Below are 21933 nucleotides of genomic sequence, written 5' to 3' on the forward strand. Positions count from 1 at the left end.
GCTTTTCCTCCTTTCCACCTGCGCTCCAGAGGTCATAGCACCGCATCTCATCTCCATTTCTACTTATACCTTGCAATCTGTGCCTGATGACGGTCTGAATTTATAAGACCGAAACGTTGCAAAATAATAATTTTTGTTGGATTGCTATATTGTTTATTCTGGATTAAATACATTCTCAATTTTTGACCTTAAAGGAGTGCCAAGTTATTTGTTCTCTGTGTATATGGTGTAGTAACCTACATCCATATACTCCGAAACATCGAGTGACGTGTATTTTTTCCAATATATATCTACTGCTCTCTGACATCCAGCTCTTAACTTGCAGTTCATCAATGGGGTGGTGCCCACGAAAACACACATTTACACATATATTTTTCTGACATTACTATGACGTGGTATAGATAATTTCTGACCAGTTTTAAGTCGATATTACATTGTAATAAATTATATTATGAAATGGGGCTTTTGCTATCAGAGAATTTCTCCCTGTTATGTAACAGTAATTAACTATTTGGTCGAAGAGGAGAAAAATTTAAGAAAGCAGTTGGATTCTGCTGTCCTCAGTGTCATATAGGTACATATTTACTTAGCCATCCCCTGGAGTTCACCAAAAGTACATGGCCTGACGATAATGCACTGTGTCGCAATTCACTAAGATTGTGCGCCGATATCCTGCATGTGTCGCTTCCCCGCTCAGGTCCGACAGCGTTCACCTTCTTCTTCCTGGTGCATGTAACTGCATTGTCTTGCAAAACAATTTGAAAGTTAAATCCCGCGCTCAATCCGAATCAGTCTTCTCATCCCTTGGCACGCCCCCCCAATTTTTGTCACATGGAAGCCAGCGCAGCTGCGCCAAAATACAATTGTGTGGGCCAAAATCCAAGCACAGACACTAGTTAAATACCTGTGCAAACCGTGTAATCCCCGAAAAAGGCGCACAGTCCGACGAAAATGAGCAGCGCTCATACTCATATACTGTAAAGGGCTCGTCTATCCTTCATATCAGCCATTTCATCAGTTACACTATTATGCTACATTCACACACACTTATGGGGGACACATATATATGGCCAATGTATATACGGTGTATATACGTCCCCCATAGCCGGCAATGGGAGCATGCCGCCACACGTGCGGCACTGTACTGCTCTGGAGCTGGGAGAAAGATAGGACATGTCCTATCTTTGGCCGGAATATGGCTCCGTGCGCCAAAAATTCCTATGGAGAGGGGCGTGGTGGCGTGCTACGGTACGGCGGGCACACGTCTGTATGAATGTAGCCTTACTTTGACATTGGAAACATATTTTTACAGTTCCTGGTCGGCTTCACATTGATAACTTTCCCCAAAAAAGTAGAAAGAGCTCAGCATGCTCTACACGTCCTGTAGATGTTGATCGCTGACCTCCACTTATTATATGCAATGTTACTGAATTGTCCTTTCCATTAGACTCCAGGACTCGGCAGTGATACGGTGACATGTGTATTATAAATTACAGCTAATCATTCATGTTTTGACACAGGTATAATTTTATTTTCTGCTGTTGCCCTTTTCAGCTTTAATTTTTATGCTTTACGCTTAGCCGCTAACCAAGCGTGCACAGAGTTCCAACCTTCTCGAGGTTCCTGGGTCTAGGAAAATTTTCAGCGAGCCTCCCCGCATATATTACCGCACATTCTCAGTCTCACATTGAATATTTCATTTCTTTTTACTTTCACTACTGTACATCTTTAGGAGGTGGATGAGGCATTTTTAATTTTTTGGGGGGATGTACCAATTTTTTTTTCTATTTTAAAAAACATTCTTGGTCATGTTTGATGCATGGGCTTTCTCCCTCTACAATGTGTATGAACAGGAAAGGTTCATGGCAATTGCAACAATGACGTTAACCCCCTTAAAGGAAATTTACCATCACAATTCAGAATGATAAACCAGGAACACTTACTCATAGATCCAGGCAGGTCCAAGAAATCAGTTTAATTAAAAACAGCTGGACTCCAATGAAGGAGTAGAACCATCTCAAGGAAGATCAGAAGGAAATGGATAGCACGTGAGTTAAATATCACAAATATCCCATTTGTGATAAATAATATTATGGATTGTATTATAATTATAAAACTTTTACAATTTTCCAATATACTTTCTATATCAGTTCCTGACAGTTTTCTAGATCTCTGCTTGCTGTCATTATATAGAGAGCTTCTATGTTTACTTCCAGTGGACAGAAATCTGCCCATGGTCACACAGGTGCAGAGCTCATTATATCACACAGCTCTGATTACTCTCTGTGATATAACGAGACGTGCACCTGTGTGACCATGGTCAGATTTCTATCCACTGGAAGTAAACATAGAAGCTGTCAGGTTCGCTAGGGAGATTGCTGGGACTTCTGGTTCTTCTGGTGGTGCCAGCAGCGTTCTCCGTACCCCGGCGCGTATCCGCGCAAACTCCACCTCTCGTCCTGGGCAGCGGCTGCTAAGATCTCGCGCTGTCTAGGAGGGGCTGGGACTTTGAACCTCTGCTGGGTGCCTGGTTATTCTGCACCGTGAGGGGTTAATTCCCAGGTACTGTCCAGCTCCTATCAGATTCTGGAGGTGGAGTTCTGGCTGCATAAATTGCAGCTTCACTAGTTCCCAGTGCCAGTGTTTGAAAATCCCTTTCTCCCTGGTTGCTGCTCGTTTGTATTGCTCAGTATCTGTATCTATATTGTTGTTAACTCGGCTAGTTTTTGGACTTTGACTCTTGCTTACTGATTCTGCCTTTGACGTTCCCTCTAGTTGTGACTCCGGCTTGTTTACTATTCTTTTATGTTCTATGTTTGTCAGTCTGTTTGTGTTTGCCCTTATCCACACTTACTCAGTATATTCCGAGTCTTCAAGTAGTCGCCCCACGGTTTAGCGTGGGGGGGCTATAGGAAGGGACAGAGGTTGGGGTAAGCTCAGGGCTCACCTTCCCCTGTCTTGTGTGTACCCTATCCTAACAGAAACACTGGCCTAACATAGGTCTGCATCCTGTATCCGACCTGCTACATTCTCTCCTTCCATGGAGCCTTTGTCAGCTGTGGTCGCTCAGGTCCAGACCCTAACTCAGTTTGTTCAGGATCTAGCTTCCCGTCTCCAAATCCAGGAATCTATGCAGGTTCCACGGCAGACATCACCGCAGGATCCACTGCCACCCATACCTGAACCTAAGGTTCCTCTCCCTGACGTGTTTTTTGGTGACCGTAAGCATTTTTTTTCATTTCGGGAGGGCTGTAAACTTTACTTTTCTTTACGCCCTCGTTCATCGGGCACAGAGATTCAAAGGGTGGGCGTGGTAATTTCCCTGTTGCGTGGGGATCCGCAAAATTGGGCTTTTTCTCTCCCACCTGACTCTCCATCCCGTTCTTCTCTTGACGCTTTTTTTTCTGCTTTAGGCCAGATTTATGACGAACCTGACCGTCGAGCACTTGCAGTTTCCCACCTTAGATCTCTGTGTCAGGGAAAACGGACAGCAGAAGAGTATTGTGCCCAGTTCAGACAGTATGTGACTGACTCGCAATGGAATGACTGCGCCCTAAAAGACCAATTTATGTCCGGACTGTCAGACCGAGTACAGGACTTAGTCTTAGCTTATGCCGAGCCTCAGACATTAGATGATGCTATGACTCTGGTCATCCGAGTTGATCGTCGCCTAAGATCCAGGCGATCACCTCGGGTGTCCTCGGACTGTCAGCCAGCGGCCAGTCCGTCTCCGGGTAGTCCAGAATTGGAATCCATGGAGCTGGATAGCATCTCTCCTGCACAGCGGAAGCAACGTCGAGTGAGACGCCATCTTTGTTTCTACTGTGGAAGTCCTGATCATCAGATCAACACCTGTTCCAAGAGGCAGCAGCAGGAAAACTTCCGCTCCTAAGCAGTAGTCGGGGGGACTGCTTAGGAGCTCAGGTACTCCCTATTGTGGCTAGAATGTATTTACCTTGTACGGTTAAGTTTCAGTCTGTTTCCTGCACTGGTCGCGCCTTTTTGGATTCAGGTGCTGCGACTAATTTAATCGATTATAATTTTGTCTCTCAGTTTGGCATGTCATTGATTCCATTGTCCACTCCTATCCAGATGTCGGGTGCGGATTTGACCCCTCTACAGGCAGGGTTGATCAAATTCCGAACCCCGCAGATGAAGCTTATGGTGGGAGCTATGCATGAAGAATGGTGTTCTTTTCTAGTTATGGAAAACCTGTCTGAAAATGTCATTCTTGGTCTACCCTGGCTCCGGATCCATAATCCGGTAATTAATTGGGAAACTCTGGAGCTGGTTCATTGGGGTCCTCTCTGTAAGGAACACCTGACCAGAGTTTCACTATGTACAGTAGTGACGGAAGATCAGAGTCTTCCAGGTTTTCTCTCTGACTACTCAGATGTGTTTTCTAAACCCTTGTCCCAAGTCCTTCCTCCTCACAGGGAGTTTGATTGTAAAATTGACCTTCTTTCCGATGCTAGATTGCCTAAGGGTCGTATATATAACTTGTCGGTGCCAGAACGGGAGGCACTAAAGAGCTATATTGAGGAGAGTTTGGCAATCGGACATATTCGTCCCTCTGAGTCGCCCACTGGGGCCGGGTTCTTTTTTGTTGAGAAAAAAGATGGTGGTTTACGGCCGTGTATTGATTATCGAGAATTAAATAAGATAACGGTAAAAAACTCAGGTCCCCTCCCCTTGATCCCGGATCTCTTAAATCAGGTTTCTGGGGCCCAAGTTTTCTCTAAATTAGATCTCAGAGGGGCTTATAACCTGATTCGGGTCCGAGAAGGGGATGAGTGGAAAACCGCATTTAATACACCTTTGGGGCACTTTGAATACCTGGTTATGCCTTTTGGTTTGAGTAATGCCCCAGCGGTTTTTCAAGGTTTTATGAACTCCATCTTTCATGATTACATCGGTGTGTTTATGGTGGTGTATCTAGACGATATTTTGATTTTTTCTCCTGATATGGTTTCTCACCAGCAACATCTCCGCCAAGTACTTACCAGGTTGCGCAAAAACCACCTCTTCGCTAAACTGGAAAAGTGTGTTTTTTGCGTCCAGAAGGTTTCCTTCTTAGGTTATGTTGTGACTCCCTCTGATGTACAGATGGATCCGAGTAAGGTTCAGGCGCTCACGGACTGGGTTCGGCCTACAAATCTTAAGGCCCTTCAACGATTTTTAGGTTTCGCTAACTATTATCGGAACTTTATAAAGAACTTTTCTGTGATCGCCAAACCCCTCACGGATCTAACCCGTAAGGGTGCTGATCCAAACAACTGGTCCCCTGCCGCTTGCTCAGCGTTTGAAACTTTAAAAGCGGCATTCTCGTCAGCCCCAGTTTTGGTTCAACCTGACCTCTCTCTACCGTTTGTTGTGGAAGTTGATGCCTCCGAGGTAGGAGTAGGTGCAGTGTTGTCTCAGGGGTCCTCCACTCTCACCAGACTGAGGCCCTGTGCATATTTCTCTAGAAAGTTTTCCTCTTGTGAGAGGAATTATGATATTGGTAATCGAGAGCTCCTTGCCATTAAGTGGGCATTTGAAGTCTGGCGACACTTTTTGGAGGGAGCTCTTCATCCGATAACTGTGCTCACAGATCATAAGAACTTAGTATATTTGGATACTGCTAAGCGTTTGAACTCACGTCAGGCTAGGTGGGCCTTGTTTTTCTCTCGCTTTAATTTTGTGGTCACCTACCGACCTGGGTCAAAAAATGTGAAGGCTGATGCCTTGTCCCGTAGCTTTGGGACTCCTGAGCTTCCAGCGACTACGGACAGTAATATTTTGTCTCCAGGTGTTGTGTTGGCAGCTGTCTCCTCCCACCTCTCCTCTCAAATTTTAGCAGGACAAAAATCTGCACCCAAAGACCTTCCGGAAGGCAAATTGTTTGTTCCTATTTCTTGTCGTTTGAGAGTGTTGGAGGAGACGCATTGCTCAGTATTGGCAGGTCATCCGGGTATGCGGAGTACCTTGGATCTCGTAAAGAGAAGTTACTGGTGGCCTCACATGACTAAAGATGTGCACACATTTGTCCAAGCCTGTCAGGTCTGTGCGCGAGGAAAGACTCCCAGGAGACGTCCTGAGGGGCCTCTTCTTCCGCTTCCAGTTCCCACCAGGCCATGGTCTAAAGTGTCAATGGATTTTGTCACTGATCTGCCAGCATCTCAAGGCTATACAGTGATTTGGGTGGTAGTGGACCGTTTCTCCAAGATGGGACACTTTGTTCCATTAAAAAAGTTACCCTCAGCTGAAGAATTGGCTGATTTGTTTATACAGAATATTGTACGCCTCCATGGTATACCAGATGATATTGTGTCTGATAGGGGCGTACAATTTGTTTCCAAATTTTGGCGAGCATTCTGTTCTAGACTGGAAGTTAACCTGTCGTTCTCCTCTGCGTTTCATCCTGAGTCTAATGGTCAGTCCGAGAGAATGAATCAGGAGATGATTCAATATCTGCGACTCTTTGTCTCGGACAGTCAAGACCAGTGGGTGAAATTCCTTCCGTTGGCAGAATTTGCTATTAATAACCACTGTAGTTCGTCCACACAGGTATCTCCGTTTTTCTGCAATTATGGTTTTCATCCACGTTTCTCTTTTTCATCTGTGCCGGTCTCTAATATTCCTCGAGCGGAAGCTATTGCATCCAAGTTACGCTCGCTCTGGTCACAAGTTCGGGAGAGTATTCGGAGGGCACAAGATTCTATGGTCCAACAGACTGAAAGAAGGCTCACTAACTCTGGTACGTTTGTGGTGGGGGATAAAGTGTGGTTATCCACGAAAAACCTTAAATTGAAGGTCCCCTCTTTGAAGTTTGCGCCCAGGTTTGTGGGTCCGTTTGTTGTCACTCATATGGTTAACCCGGTTTCCTTTAAGATTACACTTCCAGCAGGGTGGCGGGTTCATAACACCTTCCATAAAAGTCTTCTTAAGCGCTATGTGGAGCCTGTGTTGCCTCTTCCTGACCCTCCTTCTCCATCTATTGTGGAGGGGAATCTGGAATTTGAAGTGGAAAAAGTGGTGAATTCCAGATGGGTAGGTAACTCCCTGCAGTACCTGGTCCATTGGAAGGGTTTTGGTCCTGAGGATAGGTCTTGGGTTCCGGCTAGAGATGTTCATGCTCCACGGTTGCTCAGGTTGTTTCATCAGGCCAACCCTCAGAAGCCATCTTTAAGATCTAGGGGTCCGAAGGCCCCCCGTCAGGGGGGGGGTACTGTCAGGTTCGCTAGGGAGATTGCTGGGACTTCTGGTTCTTCTGGTGGTGCCAGCAGCGTTCTCCGTACCCCGGCGCGTATCCGCGCAAACTCCACCTCTCGTCCTGGGCAGCGGCTGCTAAGATCTCGCGCTGTCTAGGAGGGGCTGGGACTTTGAACCTCTGCTGGGTGCCTGGTTATTCTGCACCGTGAGGGGTTAATTCCCAGGTACTGTCCAGCTCCTATCAGATTCTGGAGGTGGAGTTCTGGCTGCATAAATTGCAGCTTCACTAGTTCCCAGTGCCAGTGTTTGAAAATCCCTTTCTCCCTGGTTGCTGCTCGTTTGTATTGCTCAGTATCTGTATCTATATTGTTGTTAACTCGGCTAGTTTTTGGACTTTGACTCTTGCTTACTGATTCTGCCTTTGACGTTCCCTCTAGTTGTGACTCCGGCTTGTTTACTATTCTTTTATGTTCTATGTTTGTCAGTCTGTTTGTGTTTGCCCTTATCCACACTTACTCAGTATATTCCGAGTCTTCAAGTAGTCGCCCCACGGTTTAGCGTGGGGGGGCTATAGGAAGGGACAGAGGTTGGGGTAAGCTCAGGGCTCACCTTCCCCTGTCTTGTGTGTACCCTATCCTAACAGAAGCTTCCTGTAGAAGGACAGCAAGCAGAGATCTAGAAAACTGTGAGAAATTGATACAGAAAGTGTATAACTTTCTATAATACAAACAACAACATTAATTTGCTGAGATGGGAATAACCATTTAAAAGAATCAACAAATTATGATTTTGAGCAGGAAGGGCTCTGGGGGAGGCATTACCACAGGCCTCCATGCTGTAGCTTCACAAGCTGTTACAATGCACAGGAGCGTTTCCCTCCTCCTACTATGTAAGAAGTGCTGAAGAAGTGCTGAGGGAGCAGGGGTGCCTGGAACAGTGTAACAGCCTGTGAAGCTGCAGCATAAAGGGGGTATTGTAAGACCACCCAGAGAACTTCTGGCTCATTAGCATAATTTTACCAGTGATTTTAGAAGAAAGGAGTCCAGGGATAAAAAATATAAGAAGATTACCACAGTCATGGGGCCTGGATCTATTAGTAAGTGTCACTGGTTTACCATGATGGATTTTAATGGTAGACTTATTTAGAGGAGTTGTGCCAAGTATTACTATTATTTGCCTCTGTCCACATGAAAGGGCATCATAATCTGATTGATGTGAGTATTTTTCTTCTATTCTACTTCTATTTTTCTCGCTTTCCTGTGTCACTGCTTTCTGATCTGTTATGTGGCGTGTGCAAACCGAACATGTTGATGTCTTCTGACCAGGATTCGAGAACTTTTGCAAAAAATATTATAAAGCCCAAGTGATAAATCTATCTTCAAAGGTTTTGGGTAATAAGCTACAGCCACTGATGGTGACAGGAAATGAAAAACTCAGTGAAACTGCTACAAAAACTCCCCAATAACTCCTAAATTAGGCCTACACCACAGAAACCATTGAAAATTCTCAACAAAATATTTGTGCAAAGCACTTAACATATTACCCCGACTGATTTGGAACCATCATGGTCCATCATGGACACCTAAAGAAACATCAGTACTAAAAGGTGTAGAACCACTGTTTCCCCAAACACGTTTAACTTCTGTCTCCTTCTAAGGATGTTTCCAGTGACTAACGCATTTTACAACCTTTATTCACCCTACAAGAGTCTAAATTTTGCCATTGAGAGACCATCAGGAGATTACCTGTTGAGTAGTCCCAGTTATGTTATCGGGCCCAGGCGGCTCGAGCGACACCAGCCAGTAGCACCAAACAGGAGAGTAGTCTAGGCGAAAACCAAGGATGGAAAAGGCAGAGTTTGTGCAAACTTGGAGACCCAGCCAACAGGTCATGATAGGATAGCACACGAATGAGGTAAAAAATGGACCAAAGGTCAAACACAGAGAGGCAATAGGGTTAGGGTTAGGTCCTCTCCAATGAATGAAAGCAGAGATCTTCAACACAAAAAAGGAACTGATACAAATGTTAAAACAATGTACTTTCAGGAAGTGAAATGTATTCTTTAACCACAGAACATGTATTGTAGGTAGATATGAGATGAAGACACATAGATAGATAGATAGATAGATAGATAGATAGATAGATAGATAGGAGATAGATAGACAGATAGATAGATAGATAGATAGATAGATAGATAGATATGAGATAAATAGATATGAGATAGATGATAGATAGATAGATAGATAGATAGATAGATAGATAGATAGATAGATAGATAGATAAAATAGCGCACACAGTTTACTTCTGCTAACTGCACACCAGAGGCACCACCAACAATTCTTAGACATTGATTTTTATGTCCAACAAGCCAGACAAGGAATTGGACTACATCTCCAAATATCAGGGGAATCGTGAATGATGAACTACTGACTTTCTCTTGTACCGCCAACAATACATTCTGGATTATTTTCCCTGTAGAAGCTGTGATATTTACAATACGAGTTCCTAGACTGATGTTTGAAAGTTTTCATCATTCCAGGGCAATCCATGGAGAACAATTAGCGGAAATCATATACAATTAGCAGGAATATACTGCATCTTCCATAGTGACAGGTGGTAGAGTCAACTAAGGCAAATGTCAGCCATCAATGTACAGAGGAAGAACAAAGGATCTGGGTGTCTACCATTAGTTACACTAATGTATATGCTGTATAAAGGTACAGGGGCAAGTAATAATTTTACAGGGGCTGTCACACCAAAGACGCTTATGACCTATTCACAGTATAGAGGATAAATGTCCGGGGGCAGTCCCCTGGTTACATACAAGATAGGTTCTGTAGGTTTGTTCCTAAGTTGAGTTTGTATGTAAGTCGGAACTGTATGTTTTATCATTGTAACTCCAGAGTGTATCTCTACATTTACCTGGTTGTAACTATCAATGTAGCAGCTGGAGTGACTGCTATGGGGCCCAAGAAGTCGTGGGGGCCCAGCAGCCTGGACTAGTCACCTCTTAGTAGTGATGAGTGAATGATGTGTAGCATTATTGTGGGAAGGTTTCTCCACAACTCTCTTTTTCCAGCATCTGCTTGTGTGGTCGTCATTGTAGGTGTCTTTTAACGCATTTCACTGACCATACTCGGTGTGTACTTGTGTAGGTTAAGGCATGAGAAATACCATTAAAGTTTTAGCTGTGGTCATTGTTTCTATAGTGGCTTCAGCCTGTCAATCATTGGCATGGGCACTCTTAGTACTGTGTATAGGCAACCTTGAAACTATGTATGGACACACGTAGAATATTTTTGGGCACCTATAGCACTGTGTTTGGGCACCTATAGGACTGTGTTTGTGCACCCATAGGACTGTGTTTGGGCACCCTTAGGCATGTGAATGGACACCCTCAGGACTGTCTATGGGAATCCTTAGAAATATGAACAGGCCCCCTTAGGTCTATGAATGGGTACCCTAAGAAATGTGAATGTGCACCGTCAGGAATGTGTTTGGGCACCCTTAGGTCTGTGATTGGGCACCCTTAGGCATTTGAATGGACACCCTCAGGACTGTGTATGGGAATCCTTAGAAATCTGAACAGGCAACCCTAGGTCTGTGAACAGGTACCCTAAGAAATGTGAATTTGCACCCTAAGGACAGTGTGTGGGTACCTTTGGGAATTGTAGGGGGACCTTTAGGAATGTGTAAGTGCACCTTTTAAATATATTTTCAATCCTGATTGTCAGCAGCATACGGACAATAGACTTCCCATGAATCTGTCACTAATCACATACAATTCTGGGGTTGTAGTACTTTGTGTTCTCAGCATTACTCTCATATGTTAGATATGATATCTGCAAATTACTTGAGAGTTTATTTTTATATAACTACCTTGCGGGGTGAGTGTCACTGCTGGCAGGACATGCCATTAGAGATCTGACTTGTGAAATCATGACTTCTTATTTATAGTCCTCCATGAAGCTGTATAAATAAGGACTTCCCTTTCATTGTGTATTTCCATCAGAACCCGGATGGTTTTCCTGTTAGGAATAAGGTATGAAATAGTGTATGACGGCGTGTAGTGAGCGAGCGCTGAGTGCGGAGTCATGTGTCCTAGAGGCAGGACCCTCGGCTGTACTAAACACCTAAATATATAACTTACAGCAGTCATAACAGCAGACGGTGACACCGAGCCACCAACCAGTAATAATCCAGATAGTCCGGGTCTAAAAATATGCAGGAAGATGGATTTTTCAGGATTTGAATTGACTGATCACGTGAAGGTAATCCGGAGAATGGAGGTCCTGTTCTCAGTAGTCGATGGGGTGGCAAGATGTACATATGATACATTCAATCTTATGGCATTGCTCGGACATAGCTGGCTGATGTGCTTGGCCATATGACCCTATACTGTATTCTCGTCCTAAAGCTCCAACCATTAGAGAGAACAGGACCCTGTTCTCTGGATTGCTGGGGGACCTGCTCTTGTGATCGGTGGAGGACCCAGCAGTAGGACCCTCACCGATCAGACGGTAATCGCCTATCCTGTGCATTTGGGATAACATAAATATTAAGGACAAACCCTTTCATGGGACAACCCCTTTTAGAGTACAAGGCAAGAGGTTCAGCTCAACAGACCATAGGACATTGGGTGCTCAAAATCAATCCATGAACCAGGGACAAAAGTAAGGCAACAGAGACAGGAATCGGGCACTCCAGAGGTCTTTAAAAAATATTCTTGTGTTTATTTTCAATGCATTAAAACTGACAGTTACAGCAGATTAGTATCAGCATATCGACTAGTGATGGGAATTCTGGCTCTTCTTAGTGAGCTGGCTCATTAGGCTCTGCTCACTAAGAAGAGCCGGCTCTTCTGGCTCCTGAATGGCTCCCTATTAAATATATAATAGTCTCATGTAGAGGAAAGATGCTGCGGGCACAGCCAGCAAAGTCAGCGGGTCGCTGTCAGTCAGAGGGAACAGTAGATGGGTATAAGCGGAGGTAGTCGCTAGTATCACTGCGGTTGTGCACAAACTTCCAAAAGTAAACCAGCATAATCCATAAAAGTAGAAAACGGAGTGGCACTCACCAAGCGTGAAAGCAAACTTCTTTATTCAAAGTTCATGTGAGAGGTACACAGGGGGGACACACAGTGCCGCAAAGCCTTTAGTCTATACACTATATACTCACTGAACACTGTAAATGAACCATCCCCTCCGCTCCTGACTTCCCATTTAGCATATGCCTTTTAGACAACATTTCTATGCCTATGGCAATAACCCAAAAACGGCGTTGGTCTTTAGTGAACTTTGAATTGCTGAAATATTTGTTTGTTCTCATTTCCAGCACATACATCTCAGTCTGGTAGGTGAATTACTTCCTATGTCAATCATCCAGACAATCTTCGTATGATATCAATGATTGATTGTGCCACCTCGATACAGCGCTATGACTATTATATAATTATTACACATTAGTCACTGCTAAACAAGCACAGGATATGTTGTTACCCCTACACAGGGCCAGTGACAGCACTTGGCATACCCGGGCAAATGCCAGGGCCCTGAGCTGCTAGGGGGGCCCACATAAGGCTGTACATAAGGAATCCATAGGGGTGAGAGGGACTGTATCAAATGAATCCATAGAGGGATGAGGTGGGATTTATATAAAGTACCCATGAGAGGGCTATATATAAAATAATCACAAGGGGACTGTTTGGTACAATAAATTAGGGTATATTTTAAGACTGTTTTAGTTTCTAAATTTTTAATGCCGCCATGTGAGCTCACTGCAAAGGGGCCCACTGAGGCTCTGTCACTCAGGGGCCTACTGAAACCTGGAGTCGACACTTCCCCTACACAGCAAAGCAGGATGGGAGGATATGCTATTTATGGAGCCTTAAGCAATGGTCAGGGTTCTCCTAATACACAGCTCCACTCCTAACGGCAGAGCGAGGAGTCTATGGCTCCCTGCTCCGCCTTATTTTAAAACTGCATTGGTGTCCTGCAGATGTGAGCATGTGCCCTCTGTCAACTCTGGGGCCCCAAGCCCTTGCTCCGGGTTAGGATTAAATCCACTCCTATAGGAAAGAGACAATAGTTGTAGAATTCAGTGGATTCTTCTTTCCTGGTGACCAACGGCCATAACGGATACATTGTATTTTCACATCTATTTATCTGGAGAAGCTGCAACTTTTACTTGACCTTGAGCACAGTCAAAAGACTCACGTGACAAATCCATGACATGGCAGCATTTCAGAGACGGCAGTGTAAGCAAATACACACAAGAAAATGAAATCTGCAGCAGCAGACAGTAGACTGAATCTATGTTTCCCTCCAGGGGCGTAACTTGGAGAGGCTGGGCCCTATAGCATGCTTCTGACTGGGGCCCCACCTACCTCCTCAGAAAATATACATACATTTTGTGCACTGATAAATATCTACAATGTGTAGCATAATATGTATATAATGGTGCGCACCTTCCATTCTTTAGTGTGTCAGTTCGGATGCCGGAGCCCCATGACCCTGTGGGCCCCATAGCGGCAGCTATGGCTGTTACCACTGTAACACATCTACTGTACAAGTTACATAATGCATGGGAAATGCAGTTTCTATCAGTTACATAAAGTATTGTATACATCTATACCATCTATAATTGTGCACTCAACAGTCTATCCAAATGGATTTAGTAAATATTCTTATATATTCTATATAGCTGCTCAGCTCCTCCTGCTCTATAACATGCTGCCTGCATTTTGGATGCTATATACAATCTGCTCAGCTCCTCCTGCTCTATAACATGCTGCCTGCAAATAGAACACTATGTACAATCTGCTCAGCTCCTCCTGCTCTATAACATGCTGCCTGCCAATAGGACACCACTAACAATCTTTTCAGCTACTCCTGCTATATAACATGCTGCCTGCATATAGGATACTATATACAATCTGCTCATCTCCTCCTGCTCTATAACATACTGCCTGCAAATGGAACACTATGTACAATCTGCTCAGGTCTTCCTAGTCTATAACGTGCTGCCTGCATATAGGACACCACTAACTATCTTCTCAGCTCCTCCTGCTCTATAACATGCTGCCTGCAGATAGGACACTATGTACCATCTGCTCAGCTCCGCCTGCTCTATAACATGCTGCCTGCATATAGGACACCACTAACAATCTTCTCAGCTCCGCCTGCTCTATAACATGCTGCCTGCAGATAGGACACTGCTAACAATCTTCTCAGCTCCTCCTGCTCTATCACATGCTGCCTGCAGATAGGACACTATGTACAATCAAATAGCCATAAAAGAGAACAATTCATGGGGAAACACACTAGTACACCAAACTAGGATAAACATGAATCAATTTTATTGCCATACATTAAAAATAAAATACCACAATTGTTACAAAGACTGATAAAAAATCACTGTGGGATACAACCTATATATGTGATTGGTTGGGGTTCCGCTCAATAACATATAGTATAAATAGATGACATATGGGATACAGTGACAGTAAATCCACAGGGTAAAAAGTTACTAGTAAAAAAAAGACCCTCCATACATCACATTGGGACCACATTATTGTTTCCAAGACAAGGAAAACAACATACACAGATAACATACAATGAGCTAAAGTATACCTGTGGATGAAGGGGGAAAGAAGACACCCAAATACAGCACGCCGCCCTGGGATTGTTCAGGAATACAATTGGGCTCATTTACTAAGGGGCTGAACGCGCACTTTCATCGGGTTTCCCGAATATTTCCGATTCCGAATTGCCCCGGGTTTTTGGAGCACGTGATCGGATTGCGGCGCGCATGCCACAGAAAATGGGGGACGTGGATGTCGGACAACACGACGAATTTGGAAAACGAGCTTGATCATTAGGCTCCGCTCACTAAGAAGAACCGGCACTTCGAGCTCCTGAACGGCTCCCTATTACATGTATAATAGGGAGCCGCAGTCCAGCCAGTCACCCACCCCAGTCACAACACTTGTAACCTGAATGTATAAGGTTAAAGAGGGCACGGTGAGCCAGTTAGGGGCGAGGTTAAGTGAGCCATCGGGACACTGAAGGGAGACAATTCCTGTCGCTCACGTACAAGACGTAACAACCCATCACTGCTACCTCCAGATAGGACACATTGGGGGATTTATCATACGCTTTATACACACATGATCACTCTGCCGGGCATAGCCGTTTTTACGCCCCACCATGTCCTCTTTACATGGAAGTGGCGTCAGTGGGTAAACATGGTCAGGTGCCTGGAATTGTGTCTATTTCAGGGCTGTACGCTAGTTTCCTGGCACACAAGCTCTGATAAATCCCCTTTGTACCATCTATTTAGCTCATTCTTCTCTATGAAATTCTTCCTGAAGTTTAGACGGAATTTCCCATGTGACAACTTCCATCTAAAAAATCTACATGAAATTGATACAAATAGTAACTACAGACGGTCAGTATAATCCCACACCAGCAGTGAGATTAGATGAGATTTTCCCAGAATCCCTTTGCTTCCTCATCCTCATCATCCTGTGTGTACACGGCCTTATACAAATGTCATCCACACATTATGAGAATCACTCGCTCTGCAGACCGCGGAGCCAGAGGACATCAATTTATGGAAAGGTTGAAAGCGACGGCCGGCGATTACTCAGACATTTGCCTTTTAGGCATTTTTGGCAAAGCTGATTTCAATTAACGGTCCATTATTATGTATCCTAATAGCGAGTCCAAATGGGCTCCCAGAATCCAATCCATAATCTACAGCACAGATGGGATTCTGGCAGACTTTGATGTAGATTTCTAGTAATCCATAGGCACCAAGTCTGTTTGCCATTGTCCTACCCTAACACAGATATACACATGTATCTATAGATAATAGATTGCAGATACTTTTTTGTAAAGCTAAGGGGTGCACCCAATTTTTATAGTTGTGCTGCTTATATTCTACCTTATGACATGGCCCGGCTATAGGGTGGGCACGTGCCCCAGGGCTCCCGCCACTATGCCCTTAAATGGGCCCCCACTAAGTGTGGGCGATTCAGGCGGTCTTATTGCCCCCCCCCCCCCAAATTGCCCACTATGGGGCAGATATACTTACCCGGTCCGTTCGCGATCCAGCGGCGCGTTCTCTGCGGTGGATTCGGGTCCGGCCGGGATTCACTAAGGTAGTTCCTCCGCCGTCCACCAGGTGGCGCTGCTGCGCTGAAGTTCCCCGGAGGCGCGCTGGAATGCCCTGAAATTCACCGGCCTATACCTGGTGAAGGTAAGTGTAATTTTCGCGACACATTTTTTTTCTTAAATGCGGCGGTTTTTCCGAAACCGTCGGGTTTTCGTTCGCCCAGGCCCCCCGATTTCCGTTGCGTGCATGCCAGCGCCGATGCACCAAAATCCGATCGCGTGCGCCAAAATCCCAGGGCAATTCAGGTACAATCGGCGCAAATCGGAAATATTTGGGTAACACGTCGGGAAAACGCTAATCGGGCCCTTAGTAAATGACCCCCTATGTGTTTGCATTCTAGTAAGGCTAGTAGCCTGTAGACTTGTGTCTATAGCAGTGATGGCAAACCTTTTAGAGACTGACTGCCCAGACTACAACCAAAACCCACTCATTTATCAGAAAGTGCCAATATAAGCAGTTATACATTGAATTGTTAAGCTGTTCTCCCACAACTTTCAATCATAACTGTCTCCTGAGGACACCAATACCATTGAAAGCAGTAGTTTCTCTTCAGGGTCCCGCTGTACAGGAAGAGTCATGGGGACAGCAGGAGGACCTTCAAAGATAATTCGGTCCTCTCCACTCTTTTATTTCCCCTTTTCCTCCAGTTTTCCAAGATGCCAAGACTGAGGTGCCACACTATTAGGACATATGAGCTACTCCGTAGGCGATTAAAGGGTTAAAATAGCACTGAGATTAGTAAATCTTTACTTGTGTGGAACTGCAGTTAGATTATTTAAGTCCTGTCTGGTGAACTCTGTGCTGAGCTTGAGTGCCCACAGAGAGCACTCTGAGTGCCACCTTTGGCACCCGTGCCATAGGTTCGCCACCACTGGTCTATAGCAAAGCAGAGAACAATACGTTCCCTGCTCTGCCATACATCACAGAGCACACAGGACATTGGCATCCTGGCACTGGCGGTGCGGTGACGTCACACCGAGCCCTGTGTGTGTGTGGGGGGGGGGGGGGGAGATGTGTATATATTTATGTATTCCAGTGGGTGGAGGGGTGCTGTATGTATCTATCTATTTGTGTGTGTGTATGTATATCTATGTATTCCTGGGGGGGGGGTTGCAGCGTATATATCTATATTTATCTATGTATATATCTATGTGGTACTGGGTATGCTGAGTGTATATGCGTCAATGGGCCTGGAACTGTATACTGGGGTGCTGAATATATTCATTACTGGAGGAGGGGCTGTATATATAACTAGCAACATACATCACATACAGGACATTGACGCCCTGGCACTGGCGGTGCGGTGACGTCACACCCTGAGCCCTGTGTGTGTGTGTGGGGGGGGGGGGCGTGTAGATATTTATGTATTCTGTATTATGTATTTATGGAATAAAGTTCATGCAGGTATTTTTTCACATTGAATTATTATAATTTTCAGGTTTTTTATTAATAGATAGACAATATTTTGCAGATTTTCTCTAGACAGGGAATAATTGCATTGATTATGTTATCCCTTTCATCTCTATGTAATATGTCGCAGTCTGAGCCCTCGTCATACACTCGCTGCTCTCCGCTCCTCTGCACGCTGCTGCTGCTGCTCCGTGTTCTCTGACCATCATTGAATTACTGTGTATGTACCAAGAAAGGAAACAGCATTAGCCGCCCGGCAGATCTCCACCTGTTCTCTCAGGCCACCTGTTGTTTCACTACAAAGCTGAAGATAGCGACCCAGCCGACCCGGATTATACTGCCCGCCTGGGGTGGGGAACGTGCAGCATTGTAGTCATGGGGTGGTGACTGATGGGTTCATTCAATCTCGCTAATATTTCGCCTCCATTATCATTTAATGAATACAAAATTATATCTGGAGGACTAAACTTTACACCTTCAACGGGCAGATGATGTATCTATTACATATCTTTTTATCTGTTTATCATCAAGCAGTGCAACAAAATCAGCATGTTATATTATAATAAGGGGGCGCGCTATGCAAAACCGGGCGAAAGAGCCTTCAAATATTCCAGGAATAAGCAGCGCATCAGGGATGAGGTGTGAAGCAAATCAGCGGTATCTTCTCATATCTATCTATCTATCTATCTATCTATCTATCTATCTATCTATCTATCTATATCCATCTATCTATCTATCTATATACATCTATATATATCTATATCTATCTATCTATCTATCTATCTGTCTATCTATCTCATATCTATCTATCTATCTATCTATCTATCTATCTATCTATCTATCTATCTATCTATCTATCTATCTCTATCTCTCTCTCTACATACTGGGAAAACCAGTACTCCAACCAGACTGAGTTTTGTATTTGTTCTGCTAAGGACTTTCCTGAACCCCTTAAAGGGGTCATCCACTTCCAATTGATGCTGTTTGTATAAGGAAAAGTTGTACAATTTTCTAATATACTTTCTGTATCAATTCCTCGTGGTTTGTGGATCTCTGCTTGTTGTCCTGCAAAACAGTGCAGTCTGTAGTATATGCAGTTTCCCTGTGTAGTCTGCAGGGGGCGCCAGATTCATGAACTGTGGCGCCTGTTCTTCATGAATCTGGCGCCCCCTGCACTGCCCCAACACTTTTTTGGTGCCCCTTTAACATGGGGTGTACAACACACTTCTGTCCGACTTTGCATGGAAACTCTGGCACACGGTCTGACTATGCAGAGAAACGCCCATTGCATTGCAGAAATTTGTGTTGGGTATAGTGCAGCCTCAACACAAAAAAGTCGCATGCTTCACATATATGGCGCAGACACTCCTTAAATACACGTGCAAGCAGTTTGCACATAAAAGAAAGTCTGAAAACCGGCGCATGCTCCATAGAATCTTTCTATAGCAGGACAGCAAGCAGAGATCTAGAACAGTGAGGAATTGATACAGAAAGTATATTGGAAAATTGTATAACTTTTCCTTACACAAACCATATCAATTATTTGCTGAAAGAGGACGACCCCTTTAGCGACATGGTTTTAAGGGCCATAATTTTTTTTTTGTGTGCTACCTTGAGATTTTATGCAGCATTTTTTCAAGAAACATAGGGCTAGTTAAAACTAATAAACATTTAAAGGTTTTTTTTTTTTTTTACATTTTTAGTCTTATTTGAGGTTACAAGTGGGAGAAAAGCTTTTTATTTTTAATTTCGGAAAAATTGCGCTATTTAAAAAAAAAACGTGTCGCTTGACCCACACTTACATGCACCAGGAAAAGGATGGTGAACTCCGAGGGACCTCGGCACAGCAGCGACACCTGGTAGACATCGGGCGCACGGACCTTAGTGAATCGCCGGAAGACCCAAATCAGCGTCGGAGAATGTGACACTGGATCGCGACAGGACCGGGTAAGTAAATGAAAACCATTGTATTGTATTACAATACATTGTTTTCCCCGTGGAATAAGAACTTTGGAGCATCTTTAACCCCTTGTTGTTCCATTCATCTATTGTTCTTTCTAGAAATATATAAATAGAAAAAAACTACCGTATATACTCGAGTATAAGCCGACCCAAGTATAAGCCGAGACCCCTAATTTCAACACAAAAAACTGGGAAAACCTATTGACTCGAGTATAAGCCGAGGATGGGAAATGCATTGGTTACAACCTCCCAGTATATAGTCTGCCAGCCCCTGTAGCATACAGCCTGCCCAACCCCTGTAGCATACAGCCTGCCCAACCCCTGTAGTAGGAAAAAAAATAACACTGTACTCATCTTTCCGACGTCCCCCATAGGTCCTCTTCTGTCTCAGACTGTCTCAGACAGAAGAGGACCTACAGGTGATGTCAGAAAGGTGAGTTTTGTCTTTATGTTTTTAGTTGACTCGAGTATAAGCCGAGTTAGGGTTTTTGAGCACAAATTTTGTGCTGAAAAACTAGGCTTATACTCGAGTATATAAGGTAGGTGTTCCCATTATCATTGTTAAAGAGAACCCGTCAGGCAAAATAACCCCCTAAACTAAATATATTTTCATAAACTGCCATTAGAGAGCATTTCCTCTATCCCTTTTTTGTCCCTCTACATGCTTGTAAACTTAATGAGGTCCTAAAGCTGTATGCAAATGACCTGTGAGATATCCAATGAGTCATTAGCATATTCAAGCTGTCCAGCTTATTCATGAGTGGGAGGCACAGCCACACCCCAGTGCATGACTGACAGCCTGTATAATGGTGTGAGGCTGTATAATGATGTGCTTCCTGGTGCTGGCCACGCCCCCTGCAGCCTGTGTGTGTATCAGATACTCCTATGCATATGACTGACAGCCTGTATAATGTGCATTGTGCTTGTGTGTGTATAGGAGAGATACAAAGCTCCAGGATGCAGCCATGTTATAGCAGAACATGTCAGGTACTTGTGTAGCTGATGTCTGTCTCACATATGTATGGAAGGATGCAGCATGTCAGCAGATAAAGCACAGACACTAGCAATGCTTTACTATACATTACACACAGACATGAGCAGGGGGAGGAGAGGGGAGGGGTAACAGCCTCATTTACATAATAAAGAAAATATTATTTTATAATGATTAATGTATGAATTGACTAGATAAAGGCTGTGATGGATCCTTGTGAGGTGCTCCAACAGGTAGAGGTGACAGAAATAGTGACAGAGACCTGATGACACATCCTAAATAGATGTTGTCTGCCTTTACAGTGATACACCCCCAACTGGTAACACCCAGCTGTCAATTTATTTACAAATTTCCAGGAGGAATAAAAGAAAACAGACAAAAAAACAGAATTCTAAGAAAATATTCTACCAAATATTTCTTCTCCTTATTATTATATGGAATGCAAATATTTACTAAAACAGATATCAGGACAGGTGAGGGGTCCTTAAAGGTGCAGTACACCTATAACACGTTGACACATATGAGAGCAATGGTCATGGCCGGACATTTCTCCATTGTTAAATGGCTGATAACAGGGAATAATAGATGTAATCAGCTGTTCAACAAAACAATGACATAGACTTCAGATGCAGAATCCCTTTAAATGACACAGGCTGGAGGCTCACCTGCCACGCTGCCCTCCTTCTCACTCCCTGGCATGGTGTTGAGTGAAGTTCTGCCACCTTTCTTGTAGGAATCTTTTCTAGAGATGCTGGAATAATTCCCAGAATGTTTCCTCGGTGTTGGTGAGCGTAAACTTCTCTCAATTTCAGTTTCCTGTTAAGTGGATATAAAAGGGAAGTTTGCTGAAAGTTATCAGGAGGAAGCACACGCACATTTTCCTAGGGGTGTCAGCAAAAGTGACGTTCCAGAGTATAACAATGCAGTGTCCTCAGACCTGGGATACACACAGTCCTATTGTACATGGAAGTGATTGGCACTGAAACTGAAGAGGAACCAGGTTCTGGGTATACCGGATCATTATTATAACCTGTTACACACAAATTTGTATATATATATATATATATATATATATATATATATATATATATAGTCACCTTAGAGGAAATCTAGGCTAAAAATCCATCAGGATAAACCAGGGACACTCACAGATCCAGGCACTATTACTCTGGTAAACCTATATTATTTGTTATTCATTC

The 21933-nt window shown here is 44.0% G+C and overlaps 1 protein-coding gene across 1 annotated transcript in view; it reads right to left on the bottom strand.

The window, feature by feature from the left end:
• The window catches only part of XIRP2 (xin actin binding repeat containing 2), a 115565-nt gene extending 94010 nt beyond the window's left edge, over positions 1–21555 (bottom strand). The window contains exon 1 of the mRNA XM_072121821.1: positions 21400–21555. Coding sequence (XP_071977922.1) covers positions 21400–21433 — 34 coding nt within the window. The 5' untranslated portion in view covers positions 21434–21555. The remainder of the gene's footprint in view (positions 1–21399) is intronic.
• Positions 21556–21933: the final 378 nt, after the last annotated feature.

Source organism: Engystomops pustulosus, chromosome 8 (genome assembly GCF_040894005.1).
Source record: "Engystomops pustulosus chromosome 8, aEngPut4.maternal, whole genome shotgun sequence".
Classification (NCBI taxonomy): Eukaryota; Metazoa; Chordata; class Amphibia; order Anura; family Leptodactylidae; genus Engystomops; species Engystomops pustulosus.